The following is a 16,870-nucleotide window of genomic DNA, read 5'->3' as shown; positions in this document are numbered from 1 at the left end:
AGCCTGTGAGTCATGGTTCTCACGCCCACTCATAGAGGAAGCCTGTGAGTCTTGTTTTTCACGCCCACACATAGAGGAAGCCTGTGAGTTCTGTTACTCACGCCCACACATAGAGGAAGCCTGTGAGCCTTGCTTCTCACGCCCGCACATAGAGGAAGCCTGTGAGTCCTGCTTCTCAGGCCCACACATAGAGGAAGCCTGTGAGTTCTGTTACTCACGCCCACACATAGAGGAAGCCTGTGAATCCTGCTTCTCAGGCCCACACATAGAGGAAGCCTGTGAATCCTGCTTCTCAGGCCCACACATAGAGGAAGCCTGTGAGTCCTGCTTCTCAGGCCCACACATAGAGGAAGCCTGTGAGTCCGGCTTCTCACGCCCACACATAGAGGAAGCCTGTGAGTTCTGTTTCTCACGCCCACACATAGAGGAAGCCTGTGAGTCATGCTTCTCACGCCCACTCATAGAGGAAGCCTGTGAGTCTTGTTTTTCATGCCCACACATAGAGGGAGCCTGTGAGCCTTGCTTCTCATGCCCGCACATAGAGGAAGCCTGTGAGTCCTGCTTCTCACACCCACTCATAGAGGAAGCCTGTGAGTCTTGTTTTTCACGCCCACACATAGAGGAAGCCTGTGAGTCTTGTTTTTCACGCCCACACATAGAGGGAGCCTGTGAGCCTTGCTTCTCAGGCCCGCACATAGAGGAAGCCTGTGAGTCATGCTTCTCAGGCCCACACATAGAGGAAGCCTGTGAGTTCTGTTACTCACGCCCGCACATAGAGGAAGCCTGTGAGTCATGCTTCTCACGCCCACACATAGAGGAAGCCTGTGAATCCTGCTTCTCAGGCCCACACATAGAGGAAGCCTGTGAGTCCTGCTTTTCAGGCCCACACATAGAGGAAGCCTGTGAGTTCTGTTTCTCACGCCCACACATAGAGGAAGCCTGTGAGTTCTGTTTCTCACGCCCACACATAGAGGAAGCCTGTGAGTCATGCTTCTCACGCCCACACATAGAGGAAGCCTGTGAGTCATGCTTCTCACGCCCACTCATAGAGGAAGCCTGTGAGTCTTGCTTCTCACGCCCACACATAGAGGAAGCCTGTGAGTCATGCTTCTCACGCCCACACATAGAGGGAGCCTGTGAGTCATGCTTCTCACGCCCACACATAGAGGAAGCCTGTGAGTCTTGCTTCTCAGGCCCCCACATAGAGGAAGCCTGTGAGTTCTGTTTCTCACGCCCACACATAGAGGAAGCCTGTGAGTCCTGCTTCTCAGGCCCACACATAGAGGAAGCCTGTGAGTTCTGTTACTCACGCCCACACATAGAGGAAGCCTGTGAGTCCTGCTTCTCACGCCCACACATAGAGGAAGCCTGTGAGTCCTGTTTCTCACGCCCACACATAGAGGAAGCCTGTGAGTTCTGTTTCTCACGCCCACACATAGAGGAAGCCTGTGAGTCTTGTTTCTCACGCCCACACATAGAGGAAGCCTGTGAGTCTTGTTTCTCACGCCCACACATAGAGGAAGCCTGTGAGTCCTGCTTCTCAGGCCCACACATAGAGGAAGCCTGTGAGTTCTGTTACTCACGCCCACACATAGAGGAAGCCTGTGAGTCCGGCTTCTCATGCCCACACATAGAGGAAGCCTGTGAGTTCTGTTTCTCACGCCCACACATAGAGGAAGCCTGTGAGTCATGCTTCTCACGCCCACTCATAGAGGAAGCCTGTGAGTCTTGTTTTTCATGCCCACACATAGAGGGAGCCTGTGAGCCTTGCTTCTCACGCCCGCACATAGAGGAAGCCTGTGAGTCCTGCTTCTCACGCCCACTCATAGAGGAAGCCTGTGAGTCTTGTTTTTCACGCCCACACATAGAGGGAGCCTGTGAGCCTTGCTTCTCACGCCCGCACATAGAGGAAGCCTGTGAGTCATGCTTCTCAGGCCCACACATAGAGGAAGCCTGTGAGTTCTGTTACTCACGCCCGCACATAGAGGAAGCCTGTGAGTCATGCTTCTCACGCCCACACATAGAGGAAGCCTGTGAATCCTGCTTCTCAGGCCCACACATAGAGGAAGCCTGTGAGTCCTGCTTTTCAGGCCCACACATAGAGGAAGCCTGTGAGTTCTGTTTCTCACGCCCACACATAGAGGAAGCCTGTGAGTTCTGTTTCTCACGCCCACACATAGAGGAAGCCTGTGAGTCATGCTTCTCACGCCCACACATAGAGGAAGCCTGTGAGTCATGCTTCTCACGCCCACTCATAGAGGAAGCCTGTGAGTCTTGCTTCTCAGGCCCCCACATAGAGGAAGCCTGTGAGTTCTGTTTCTCACGCCCACACATAGAGGAAGCCTGTGAGTCCTGCTTCTCAGGCCCACACATAGAGGAAGCCTGTGAGTTCTGTTACTCACGCCCACACATAGAGGAAGCCTGTGAGTCCTGCTTCTCACGCCCACACATAGAGGAAGCCTGTGAGTTCTGTTTCTCACGCCCACACATAGAGGAAGCCTGTGAGTCTTGTTTCTCACGCCCACACATAGAGGAAGCCTGTGAGTCCTGCTTCTCAGGCCCACACATAGAGGAAGCCTGTGAGTTCTGTTACTCACGCCCACACATAGAGGAAGCCTGTGAGTTCTGTTTCTCACGCCCACACATAGAGGAAGCCTGTGAGTCATGCTTCTCACGCCCACTCATAGAGGAAGCCTGTGAGTCATGGTTCTCACGCCCACTCATAGAGGAAGCCTGTGAGTCTTGTTTTTCACGCCCACACATAGAGGAAGCCTGTGAGTTCTGTTACTCACGCCCACACATAGAGGAAGCCTGTGAGCCTTGCTTCTCACGCCCGCACATAGAGGAAGCCTGTGAGTCCTGCTTCTCAGGCCCACACATAGAGGAAGCCTGTGAGTTCTGTTACTCACGCCCACACATAGAGGAAGCCTGTGAATCCTGCTTCTCAGGCCCACACATAGAGGAAGCCTGTGAATCCTGCTTCTCAGGCCCACACATAGAGGAAGCCTGTGAGTCCTGCTTCTCAGGCCCACACATAGAGGAAGCCTGTGAGTCCGGCTTCTCACGCCCACACATAGAGGAAGCCTGTGAGTTCTGTTTCTCACGCCCACACATAGAGGAAGCCTGTGAGTCATGCTTCTCACGCCCACTCATAGAGGAAGCCTGTGAGTCTTGTTTTTCATGCCCACACATAGAGGGAGCCTGTGAGCCTTGCTTCTCACGCCCGCACATAGAGGAAGCCTGTGAGTTCTGTTTCTCACGCCCACACATAGAGGAAGCCTGTGAGTTCTGTTTCTCACGCCCACACATAGAGGAAGCCTGTGAGTCATGCTTCTCACGCCCACTCATAGAGGAAGCCTGTGAGTCTTGTTTTTCATGCCCACACATAGAGGGAGCCTGTGAGCCTTGCTTCTCACGCCCGCACATAGAGGAAGCCTGTGAGTCCTGCTTCTCACGCCCACTCATAGAGGAAGCCTGTGAGTCTTGTTTTTCACGCCCACACATAGAGGGAGCCTGTGAGCCTTGCTTCTCACGCCCGCACATAGAGGAAGCCTGTGAGTCATGCTTCTCAGGCCCACACATAGAGGAAGCCTGTGAGTTCTGTTACTCACGCCCGCACATAGAGGAAGCCTGTGAGTCATGCTTCTCACGCCCACACATAGAGGAAGCCTGTGAATCCTGCTTCTCAGGCCCACACATAGAGGAAGCCTGTGAGTCCTGCTTTTCAGGCCCACACATAGAGGAAGCCTGTGAGTTCTGTTTCTCACGCCCACACATAGAGGAAGCCTGTGAGTCCTGCTTCTCACGCCCACTCATAGAGGAAGCCTGTGAGTCATGGTTCTCACTCCCACTCATAGAGGAAGCCTGTGAGTCTTGTTTTTCACGCCCACACATAGAGGAAGCCTGTGAGTTCTGTTACTCACGCCCACACATAGAGGAAGCCTGTGAGCCTTGCTTCTCACGCCCGCACATAGAGGAAGCCTGTGAGTCCTGCTTCTCAGGCCCACACATAGAGGAAGCCTGTGAGTTCTGTTACTCACGCCCACACATAGAGGAAGCCTGTGAATCCTGCTTCTCAGGCCCACACATAGAGGAAGCCTGTGAGTCCTGCTTCTCAGGCCCACACATAGAGGAAGCCTGTGAGTCCGGCTTCTCACGCCCACACATAGAGGAAGCCTGTGAGTTCTGTTTCTCACGCCCACACATAGAGGAAGCCTGTGAGTCATGCTTCTCACGCCCACTCATAGAGGAAGCCTGTGAGTCTTGTTTTTCATGCCCACACATAGAGGGAGCCTGTGAGCCTTGCTTCTCACGCCCGCACATAGAGGAAGCCTGTGAGTTCTGTTTCTCACGCCCACACATAGAGGAAGCCTGTGAGTTCTGTTTCTCACGCCCACACATAGAGGAAGCCTGTGAGTCATGCTTCTCACGCCCACTCATAGAGGAAGCCTGTGAGTCTTGTTTTTCATGCCCACACATAGAGGGAGCCTGTGAGCCTTGCTTCTCACGCCCGCACATAGAGGAAGCCTGTGAGTCCTGCTTCTCACGCCCACTCATAGAGGAAGCCTGTGAGTCTTGTTTTTCACGCCCACACATAGAGGGAGCCTGTGAGCCTTGCTTCTCACGCCCACACATAGAGGAAGCCTGTGAGTCATGCTTCTCACGCCCACACATAGAGGAAGCCTGTGAGTTCTGTTTCTCACGCCCACACATAGAGGAAGCCTGTGAGTCATGCTTCTCACGCCCACTCATAGAGGAAGCCTGTGAGTCTTGTTTTTCACGCCCACACATAGAGGAAGCCTGTGAGTCATGCTTCTCACGCCCACACATAGAGGAAGCCTGTGAGTTCTGTTTCTCACGCCCACACATAGAGGAAGCCTGTGAGTCCTGCTTCTCAGGCCCACACATAGAGGAAGCCTGTGAGTTCTGTTACTCACGCCCACACATAGAGGAAGCCTGTGAGTCCTGCTTCTCAGGCCCACACATAGAGGAAGCCTGTGAGTTCTGTTACTCACGCCTACACATAGAGGAAGCCTGTGAGTCATGCTTCTCACGCCCACACATAGAGGAAGCCTGTGAGTCATGCTTCTCACGCCCACACATAGAGGAAGCCTGTGAGTTCTGTTTCTCACGCCCACACATAGAGGAAGCCTGTGAGTCATGCTTCTCACGCCCACACATAGAGGAAGCCTGTGAGTCATGCTTCTCACGCCCACACATAGAGGAAGCCTGTGAGTTCTGTTTCTCACGCCCACACATAGAGGAAGCCTGTGAGTCATGCTTCTCACGCCCACTCATAGAGGAAGCCTGTGAGTCTTGTTTTTCACGCCCACACATAGAGGAAGCCTGTGAGTCATGCTTCTCACGCCCACACATAGAGGAAGCCTGTGAGTTCTGTTTCTCACGCCCACACATAGAGGAAGCCTGTGAGTCCTGCTTCTCAGGCCCACACATAGAGGAAGCCTGTGAGTTCTGTTACTCACGCCCACACATAGAGGAAGCCTGTGAGTCCTGCTTCTCAGGCCCACACATAGAGGAAGCCTGTGAGTTCTGTTACTCACGCCTACACATAGAGGAAGCCTGTGAGTCCTGCTTCTCAGGCCCACACATAGAGGAAGCCTGTGAGTCCTGCTTCTCAGGCCCACACATAGAGGAAGCCTGTGAGTCCGGTTTCTCACGCCCACACATAGAGGAAGCCTGTGAGTCATGCTTCTCAAGCCCACACATAGAGGAAGCCTGTGAGTCATGCTTCTCACGCCCACTCATAGAGGAAGCCTGTGAGTCTTGTTTTTCATGCCCACACATAGAGGGAGCCTGTGAGCCTTGCTTCTCACGCCCGCACATAGAGGAAGCCTGTGAGTCCGGCTTCTCACGCCCACACATAGAGGAAGCCTGTGAGTTCTGTTTCTCACGCCCACACATAGAGGAAGCCTGTGAGTCATGCTTCTCACGCCCACACATAGAGGAAGCCTGTGAGTCTTGTTTCTCACGCCCACACATAGAGGAAGCCTGTGAGTCATGCTTCTCACGCCCACTCATGGAGGAAGCCTGTGAGTCTGGCTTCTCACACCCACACATGGAGGAAGCCTGTGAGTCTGGCTTCTCACACCCACACATGGAGGAAGCCTGTGAGTCTGGCTTCTCACACCCACACATGGAGGAAGCCTGTGAGTCTGGCTTCTCACACGCACACATGGAGGAAGCCTGTGAGTCCGGCTTCTCACATCCACACATGGAGGAAGCCTGTGAGTCCTGCTTCTCACGCCCACACAGAGGAAGCCTGTGAGTTCTGTTTCTCACGCCCACACATAGAGGAAGCCTGTGAGTCCTGCTTCTCATGCCCGCACGTAGGAATCCCGCGAGTCCTGCTTGTCACGCCCGCACGCGGAGGAGTCCCGCGAGTCCTGCTTGTCACGCCCGCACGCGGAGGAGTCCCGCGAGTCCTGCTTGTCACGCCCGCACGCGGAGGAGTCCCGCGAGTCCTGCTTGTCACGCCCGCACGCGGAGGAGTCCCGCGAGTCCTGCTTGTCACGCCCGCACGCGGAGGAGTCCCGCGAGTCCTGCTTGTCACGCCCGCACGCGGAGGAGTCCCGCGAGTCCTGCTTGTCACGCCCGCACGCGGAGGAGTCCCGCGAGTCCTGCTTGTCACGCCCGCTCGCGGAGGAGCCCCGCGTCTCACGGCCGCGCGCGGAGGAGCCCCGCGTCTCACGGCCGCGCGCGGAGGAGCCCCGCGTCTCACGGCCGCGCGCGGAGGAGCCCCGCGTCTCACGGCCGCGCGCGGAGGAGCCCCGCGTCTCACGGCCGCGCGCGGAGGAGCCCCGCGTCTCACGGCCGCGCGCGGAGGAGCCCCGCGTCTCACGGCCGCGCGCAGAGGAGCCCCGCGTCTCACGCCCACGCGCAGAGGAGTCCCGCTTCTCACGCCCACGCGCAGAGGAGTCCCGCGAGTCCCGCTTCTCACGCCCCCGCGCAGAGGAGTCCCGCGAGTCCCGCTTCTCACGCCCCCGCGCAGGGGAGTCCCGCTTCTCACGCCCCCGCGCAGGGGAGTCCCGCTTCTCACGCCCCCGCGCAGGGGAGTCCCGCTTCTCACGCCCCCGCGCAGGGGAGTCCCGCTTCTCACGCCCCCGCGCAGGGGAGGCCCGCTTCTCACGCCCCCGCGCAGGGGAGGCCCGCTTCTCACGCCCCCGCGCAGAGGAGGCCCGCTTCTCACGCCCCCGCGCAGAGGAGGCCCGCTTCTCACGCCCCCGCGCAGAGGAGGCCCGTGAGTCCCGCTTCTCAAGTCACACTTAGTGAAGCAAAGCCCTTTCTACCCCACAACTCACAGGCTCCCTCTATGTGTTGGAAGGGGAAGCAAGGCTCAAAGAATTTTTCTGTGTGTCCTGCCAACAGCTTTAATATGAAAATCCCAGATTAAATCCTAGAAAACAATATAACGTTGAGCTCAGCATCATTACAGTTGCTATTTTAGGAACAAGTAATTAGTGGTTTTATCAGTTATTACATATTTAGGTATTGGTCAATAATATATTAAGGCTCTTAAGAAGTGTCAACATATTCTGTAGCACTTTACTGATCAGAGGGTACATGTACAGCCTAATACCACTATCTCCATGTATATGTATAGACATTACTGTTGTGTCTTGAGGTCTCACTGAGACTATAATAATTCCAGCATTTAGCTTTGCTTTGCAATATACCTCTTGGGTAATGTATAGAATTTAATTTCAAAATGTACCTTTCCGTTTTGACAGGCCCCCGATATGTTGTCCAGATTGGGGAGAAAACTATAGATTATAATGAAGAATTCCGCTTATTTCTTGCCACACGCAATCCTAATCCCTTCATACCACCGGACGCTTCTTCAATTGTTACTGAGGTTAATTTCACAACCACAAGAGCTGGATTACGAGGACAGGTAATTCTATTAGTCTGAGCATGAAGAACCGTATAGATATTGGTGTTGTATCTGTAAGATTTATATTAAAGGGGTTGTCCCGCGCCGAAACGGGTTTTTTTTTTTTCAACCCCCCCCCGTTCGGCGCGAGACAACCCTGATGCAGGGACCTAAAGAAAAATCCGCACAGCGCTTACCTGAATCCCCGCGCTCCGGTGACTTCTTACTTACCGGCTGAAGATGGCCGCCGGCATCTTCTCCCTCCGTGGACCGCAGGGCTTCTGTGCGGTCCATTGCCGATTCCAGCCTCCTGATTGGCTGGAATCGGCACGTGACGGGGCGGAGCTACACGGAGCCCCATTGAGAAGATAAGAAGACCTGGACTGCGCAAGCGCGTCTAATTTGGCCATTAGACGGCGAAAATTAGACGGCAACCATGGAGACGAGGACGCTAGCAACGGAACAGGTAAGTGAGTAACTTTTGATAACTTCTGTATGGCTCATATTTAATGCACAATGTACATTACAAAGTGCATTAATATGGCCATACAGAAGTGTATAACCCCACTTGCTGCCGCGGGACAACCCCTTTAATCCTTTCACCCAAAAGGATGTGCATGCACGTCTTCTGGGTGCAAAGTTTGTATGGAGCAGGATCGAGAGCCAATCCCGCTCCGTACACGATGAGTTCCATCTATCTTTGACAGTTAACAGCTACGATCATTTAAATGCCCTGATCGGCCTTTGGGGGTCCTATGGCCTTCTGAGGACCCCTAGCGCTGCCATGGAGGAATGCCTTTCAAAGCGTGCCTGTGCCACATGCTGATAGATTGCCTTTCAGAATACAGTATAATGCAACACTATGATATTGCAATTGTACTGCATCCAATGATCTCAAGTTCAAGTCCTCTTGGGGGACTTTAAAAAACAAACAAAACACAAATAGAAAAGCTAGAGAAAAAAGATTTCTCAAAAATAAAAATGCTGTGTCCATGGAAGTTCGTATATCAAAATAGCGCATTGTTTATCTGGAACTCCAGGATTGCGTTTTTTTGGTCACCCTTTCTCTAAGAAAGAAATGTAGTTAAAAATCATCCAAAAGTTATATGCACTCCAAAACTGGGGTATAGAAACCACAGATCATCTGCGAAAAAACGAGCCCCTACACAACCCCCATCAACGGAAAGCTAAAAAGTCATGGTGGTTAGAGGACCGTTAAAAAGATAAAAACAATAAATAAAAAATTACATAAATATGTTTTTCGTTTTTTTTTTAAATAGTAATCCTGTTTCATCTGACGGTACAGTAAGTGTCACCAGCGATGTCTGTTGGCTGCTTATTCCCTCTCCTACTACAGCATTAAACATGCTTGTCTGGCCGGGTAAAGCTTGCATGTTTATGGAAGAGCCAAGTTAAAAACTATTGGCCAAACCAGCCTTCAATTAAAAGGTATTTAGCGAGTATGGCTTGCATTAATATGTAGCTTAAAAGGATACAGACATCTTATCAAACCTACAATTCAGGGGAGCTCCGGGCTTCTGGAACTCGTCCGCCCCTGATTACAGAGCATACTTAATGTCCTGTATACTAAATTAGCTTCATCATGGCATTGCTGAACATTGGGTGGGCCAGGAAAAGGCAGTACTACAGTATAGCTGCCTTGGGGTCATATTCGACTCCGATCTCTCTTTTACCCCCTACATCCAATCTCTGGCCCGAACATGTCAGCTGCACCTCAAGAACATCGCAAGAATCCACTCTTTTCTCAATGAGGACACATTTAAAACGCTTACTGTTGCCCTCATCCACTCCCGGCTTGATTATTGCAACTCGTTGCTGATCGGCCTCCCCTGCACCAGACTCTACCCTCTACAATTCATCTTGAATGCGGCAGCCAGGCTCATCTCCCTGTCCAGCCGCTACTCGGACGCCTCTGCCCTGTGCCGGTCACTGCACTGGCTGCCCGTTAAATACAGAATTCAATTTAAACTTACTACCTTCATCCACAAAGCCCTCCACAGAGCAGCGCCCCCCCTATATTGCCTCCCTCATCTCAATCCATCGCCCAGCCCGGGCTCTCCGCTCTGCTAACGAAACCAGACTGAGTGCCCCTTTAATTTGAACTTCTCATTCCCGCCTCCAAGACTTCTCCAGAGCAGCACCGGTCCTCTGGAACGCACTACCAAAGGATACCCAGGCAGTCCAGAACTCGCAGAACTTCAGGCGTGCTCTAAAAACGCACCTCTTCAGGGAGGCATACCGCATTCCCTAAACAAACCTCTCTGTACTCCGCCTGATAACATGCTCCCTGACCTACTGACTGCAATCCCTGCTAGCCATCATAAACCGCTCCTGCAGTCATAACGATTCACGGCTAAATGTCTGACCATTGTCTATGTGTATATCACCTCTCACTCTCCACCTCGCCATACTGTGCACATCTCCAGCCCCTTTACCTTTTGTATCACCCCACTATTCGTAGTATGTAAGCTCGTTGGAGCAGGACCCTCACCCCTATTGTTACCATCAATTGATTACTATGTAACCGTGGTTCTGTAATGTTTGTACTTTTGTCTTTCTGTATTCCCCCCTGTCTATGTAAGCGCTGTGTTATGGCATATCCTAGTTCACGGACCCTCACAGTCATCTCCTTTCCCATATCTCCAGCAATCTCATTGCAGTGAATGGTGCGGCAGTATGCATATTTGGTTGCCTCTCCATATACCGTATATACCGGCGTATAAGGCGACGGGGCGTATAAGACGACCCCCCAACTGTCACCTTATACGCCGGTATTCAGTGGAGAAAAAAAAAAAAATTTTATTACTCACCTCCCACGGCGTTCTGTCGCGCTCCGGCAGGATGTCGCTCGCTCCGGCGGGCTGTCGCTCGCTCCTCGTCCCCGGCGCAGCATAGCTTTCTGAATGTGGGGCTTGAAATCCCCGCTTCCAGAAAGCTAATACACACGCCGGCAGCCATGACATCATTGAATGGCTGTGATTGGCTAAAGCACACGTGGCTTCAGCCAATCACACTATTCAATGACATCATTGAATGGGTGTGATTGCTAACACGTGCGCCTTCAGCCAATCACAGCCATTCAATGATGTCATTGAATAGTGTGATTGGCTGAAGCCACGTGTGCTTTAGCCAATCACAGCCATTCAATGCTGTCATGGCTGCCGGCGTGTGTATTAGCTTTCTGGAAGCGGGGATTTCAAGCCCCGCATTCAGAAAGCTATGCTGCGGCGGGGACGAGGAGCGAGCAACAGCCTGCCGGAGCGAGCGACATCCTGCCGGAGCGCGACAGAACGCCGTGGGAGGTGAGTAATAAAATTTTTTTTTTTTACACTTTTTTTTTTTTGTATTACCGGCGCATAAGACGACCCCCGACTGCAGAGCAGATTTTTCGGGGTTCAAAAGTCGTCTTATACGCCGGTATATACGGTAATCTCCGCCTCACAGCAGGGGGTACAGTAAGATGGGGAGTGGGCGGTGAGACGCCTGTTCTCTGGATTAATGGGGGTCTCAGTGGTGAGCCCCCCACCAATCAGACTTTTATCCCTTAACCTGTGAATAGCTGATAAAAGTCAATTGTGGGAATACCCCTTTAAGTCAGCATGCCCTAGGAGAAAGTGATGAGAGACAGACAATAAAAAAGGCACATTTCAATGAAAATCGCTGCAGAAATGTCTATGTTTAGGGCTTATTCAGGTGTTTTTTATTCTGTGTGAGCGCGTTTTGATTTTAATTTAGACCAAACTTGCATGAAAATAAAACGCACAGTTTTCACTGATTCTGTTCACATGGACCTGTTTTTAATCGGACAGATAGTCCGGGTAAAATAAAGAACAGCATGGCCTCTGTGGCTCTGGTTCTCGGATAAGAATCGCCCATTCAAATCAATTGATGCGTTAAAGAAACCATGCAGTCACATGGCATTCGGTGCGTTCCATCCCTTTCACGCACCCATTGACTTAAATATGAGATCATTGGAGCCACCTTCTTACTTTTTTCCCCATGTGTTAAAAAAAAAAATGGCGCACGTGCTTGAAAAAGAAGCAAAGCTGGATGAGAAATGCACAGAAAAACTGTTTTTCATGGATCACAATGGCACTCGCCCATCTGCATAAGGCTTTAAACATGGATTTTTGCATCAAATTTGCATTACTCCATCCACATGTGGACGAGTCTTGTTCAATGGCGTTAATCTATGTGCGGCAAAACCGACGCAGAGTTTACTTTTTTCCTCGAATTCCCACTCGTTTCAATGGGTCACCCCCGTGACGCAGAGTCTGTGGCACCATGCGCCCCGTGAACAGAACAAGGTGCCCTCTCTCATATAGCTCGGAGCCGTTGCAGATGTTCTGAGACTGACAGTATAATTTCTCCCTCGCCGGTTTCCTTCCCGGAGCTTTAGAACATTGAAATACATATACATTAGACGCGCTTTCATTGTTCTACGTCCCGGACATCGCTCTAGCGTGGAGTAATTACACTTTTGTGTCTATTTTAAAGGATCTCATTTAAAAACCGTCTTCCATTTGGTAACACCAGGGAGAATCTATAATGTCTGCTGGAAAAGCTGCGTCCTCAGTGCGAGGAATACAAATGCTTCTAAACTGGATATTAGAAAACCTCCTTATGCAGATAAGTGACAATAGGCCGGCATATCCTGCATTATTCTAATTCATTGTTGTCAGTCAGCGGCACACAAATGCGCTAACACGTCCAAATACAATTCTGTTTAGCTCCTGGCTCTAACGATTCAGCATGAGAAACCGGACCTGGAAGAACAGAAGACCAAATTACTGCAACAAGAGGAAGATAAGAAAATTCAGCTGGCGAAGCTGGAGGAGTCGCTCCTGGAGGTAAGACATGTGGAAATGTCTTGATTCGCAGCATTTTATAAAGGGCCCGGTGAGCTTTGTTCTCGGCTATATAATGCTATCAGTCGTTGACGTATGTGCTTCTCCTAGAAGGGATTTATCTGTGCTTCGGAAATCAGAAGCAGATGTAATGGCCGGTAAACGGCAGCTGGAGTGTCAGTTAAATGGGACTTCAGCTTGGAGCCACTTGGAAGTAAATGTTAGGGAATTGCAGAAGTTGCATCTATGTATGTGGCTTCCATAGAAGGTGCAGTGATTTGATACTAACCCTTTAAGGTCGCTTTCACATGGCTGAGAAACGCGCAAGATATGTGCATTGACAGGTGCCCAAATCTTGCCAAATAAGAACCTCATTGTTTTGAATGAAGTCACATACATGTGGCATACTCTGTCTTATCGCATTCCTCAGACTACATCGCCCATTGATTTCAATGGGACTTATAATGCATCGCATGCCATGCGATGTACATGCGAATGCGACTTGAGGTTTCCCATAGAAATGGGGGGGACGGGGGACAGGAGGGCTCTCCCACTCCTGCTCACTCCCGCAACACAGCGCTCACCACCGCCGACACCCGAATCTTTGCGGGTGAGCAGGCAGGTACTCTGTAAGGACGATACTCACTCTAGTATCTGTCCTTGCTGAGCACGCTCGCTCATCTCTAGTCACTACTGCTCTCAAAAAATAAAAAATAAAACATTTTGGGTGCCTCTTTTATAAGATAGTCGCCACCATTATCTAATCAACCTATGCACTGCTCTGTGATTGGCCTACTCTAATCATGTGAACAGCTGCCTGCCAATCAAAGAGCAGGTATAGTGCCTTGATAGTCCTAATACTATCCATTCACTCTGTGTAATTAGGTAGTCTAAAGATGGTATCAGCCATCATGGCCGCCTTTAAACAGCACCCAGATCATCATCTACAGGTCATTTACCCCTCCACTCTCTGCTTCTGGGACAATACATCATATAGTATGTGAAATGCTACCTTTTAAAGTTACAGCTTATGTTGCAAAAGACAAGCCGCCATGAAAATACCAACCAGCACCTGTCCGTCCATAAGTGAGTTACATGCTCCACCCCTGATCACATGACTGGGACATAATCAAAGGTCCTTCATCCCCAGTGAGGGAGTTACATGCTCTGCTCCTGATCACATGATGGTGACATCCTCACAGGTCCTTCATCCCGACTGAGTGAGTTACGTGCTCCATTCTTGTTCACATGACGGTGACATCATCAAAAATCTTTCATTCCGAGTGAGTGAGTTACGTGCTTCTCTCCTGATCACATGACTGTGACATCCTCACAGGTCCTGTACGCATACTGCTGCTGTCCGGCTAGTAACTGAGGCCGCAGGGGGTTTCTAGGGGATGGAATACTAACAAATACATACAGCAGCCGTGTGCTTACAAGACCTGTGGTGATGTCAGTATCATGTGATCAGTCACCTGTGTGGGCGCAGTCTGGGGTCCTATGACCAGGGGGTGATCAGTGTTTGCAGGACTCTGCTGTGCTGCTTTTGTAGAAGGATATATGTAGCAAAACTGTATGTGATCTACATGTAGCAGAGCTGTGTGTGTGTGTGCCGTGCATGTAGCAGAGCTGCCACCAGAAACACGTGTGCTATAATTTCCTAATAATTCCTTCTATGGCCATATCGATGTAATGGGTGACTTACAGCTTTTGGAAAGTAAAAATAAAAAAAAGCGACAATGAAGATAGTTTATGACCGGAAGGTAAAAATCAGGTGAAAAATGTATTCAAGAAATTATAAAACCTCCTGACTTACGATGTGAACAAGAAACGCACAGATCGTGTCAGCAGTCATTCCAACCGTTTTCTCTTTCAGACACTTGCAACGTCTCAAGGAAACATGCTGGACAACAAGGAGCTGATTAACTCCTTAAATCAGACCAAGGCGAGCAGCGCGCTCATCCAGGAGTCCCTCAGCGAGTCGCACCGGCTGCAGAGCTCGCTGGATCAGGTCCGTTTTAGTCTATATTCCTGTATTTCACTACTTGCTTGGCTTGTATTTCCGATGTCCTGGTAGGTAAATGTGTGCCGGAAGGATTAGACATATTTACATGCAGCTGAACGCTGTGGAAATTGGATTATACAGATAGATTATGAATATGAAGCAAGACGCACAGATTATCCCATCATACGAGACAATCATTTGTGTGAGGAGTCCAAAGCAACGCAGTGATTGACCCGGCACGGTCTGTCCTATACGCAGCGCCTACCAATCATACACATGGATTGCTCATGTCTGTTGTTAAGCCGATTGCTTAGTCGTAGTCGTTTTCTGTATCCTATACTTTATAATGGGCTATGGGATTTTTCACACAATAATAGTATCGCCTAACTCGGATTTAGACGAGGACTCCGTATCGAAAGGCATTTAAAGGCTATGGACGCCATCGCTGACGTTTTTTTGGAAAGTCTGGGTGTTTTCACAAAACAAACTGCAAAAATGATTTTCATCAAAAATGTAACCGTTTATTTTCGACACATCAATGTGCTCCCATACACGGGGCTGCTGGAGGACGGAGGTTTGTGCAGAATCGGTCAGTAAGGTGGGGGGGAAGGACATGTGTGAGAACCTACTTCCAACCGGGCGAAGAAGGAGATGCAGTAGGTCCGGGATACACTACTTAGCTAATTAGGATTTGTGACGGAACCTCCGGCCAGAACTTCCAACACAGATGTGAAACCAGCCTTAGGGCCCTATTACACACGACGATTATCGTTAGGAGTTGCTCAAAATCTTGCATTCCCACGGGGGTTTCGAACGATAGTCGTCCCGTGTAAATGCATGCTTGAAAACTGAACGACTAGCCATTCACTGTAAACAGCAGTCGGTCAGTACTGAATGGCCGCTGCTTACAGTGAATGGATCAGGGCAGAGGGAGAGCGGAGGGAGAACTCTCGCTGGCTGCACTGCGAGCCAACCAGCGGTACTCTCTCATTCGTAATGGCACAGGAGCGAGTATACACGGAGACGAGTGTCGATCATTATTTTCCAGACACTCGTCCTGTAGAAATGGGCCTTTACTCTACCTAACTGCAAACTATGGGCTGCTTACTGCTTGCGGGTACAAGCTCGGACGCTGGTTCTTTAAGGCCCCTTTACACACAAAGATGATCGCTCAAAAGTTGCCTTTTGAGCGATCATTTTAAATAAACCTCTAAATGGTACAAATGCCAATTAGTAGCTTATTGATGCGTGTGAGCGACTGGGAGCTATATTCAGAGAACAGCGGGTGGTCTGTTCTCTGAATACATTCCCTTTGTTCTGCTGGGACAATGTTATCAGCGCTCCCCGTGGAGAACGCAGAGTGAAGTCCCTGCTATCAGCTCTTCTGCTGAAACTAAGGATTTGATGCCAAACATGCAATCCTCGTTCGGCAGAAAAGTGGAAGATGGGCACATTTACATGTAACGATTATCGCTCAAAGATGGCTTTTGAGCGAATTCTGAGTGATAATCGTTGTGTGTAAAAGGGCCTTTACTGTGCTTGATGATCTGGCTTTGTTCTGACACAATTAATATCCTCTTGCTGCTCTCTTCACTGATTCATGCAAGCTGAAGGGAGAAAGAAGCCTGACTGCTCAGACAGGAGCGAGAGGAAGTGAACTGTGTCAGAAGAGCCGAGTGATCCGGCACAGTAAGGAGCCCTCGTTAGTGCTTGCAAGCAGTAAGCAGCGGGCACTCTGTAGTTTAGTTAAGGCTCCTGCACACGTGCGTTTTTGTTGCGCATTTTTTTCAGGCGATTGTCATTAGGACTTTCTAATGTTAAAAACGCATCACAAGTTGGTGCTTCGCAATTTTTGTGTGATGCGTTTTTAACATTAGAAAGTCCCATTGACAATTGCCTGAAAAAAACGCTGCAATATTGCGTCAAAAAACGCACAAGAAAAATGCAAATGTGCAGGAGCCCTTAGGCCTCATGTCCACGGGGAGAATCCGCAGCGGGTCCCTCCTGCCCCGCGGACATGAGCGCTTAAATTAAGAATAAACTTACCTCTCGCCCGCTCCGGATCTTCCCTTTGCCGCGGCTTCATCTTCTCTCCGTCGCGGGCGG

General features: G+C 50.5%; 1 protein-coding gene across 3 annotated transcripts in view; it reads left to right on the top strand.

Moving 5' to 3' along the window:
• The window catches only part of DYNC2H1 (dynein cytoplasmic 2 heavy chain 1), a 413,010-nt gene that overhangs the window by 161,919 nt on the left and 234,221 nt on the right, over positions 1-16,870 (top strand). For all 3 annotated transcript variants that reach the window (XM_066586361.1, XM_066586352.1, XM_066586344.1), the window contains exons 66-68: positions 7,749-7,912; positions 12,643-12,762; positions 14,636-14,770. In XM_066586361.1, the coding sequence (XP_066442458.1) occupies positions 7,749-7,912; positions 12,643-12,762; positions 14,636-14,770 (419 nt within the window). The remainder of the gene's footprint in view (positions 1-7,748; positions 7,913-12,642; positions 12,763-14,635; positions 14,771-16,870) is intronic.

Source organism: Eleutherodactylus coqui, chromosome 1 (assembly GCF_035609145.1).
Source record: "Eleutherodactylus coqui strain aEleCoq1 chromosome 1, aEleCoq1.hap1, whole genome shotgun sequence".
NCBI lineage: Eukaryota > Metazoa > Chordata > Amphibia > Anura > Eleutherodactylidae > Eleutherodactylus > Eleutherodactylus coqui.
The sequence above is the reverse complement of the archived record's forward strand: the minus strand, read 5'-3'. Positions and strand labels throughout refer to the sequence as shown.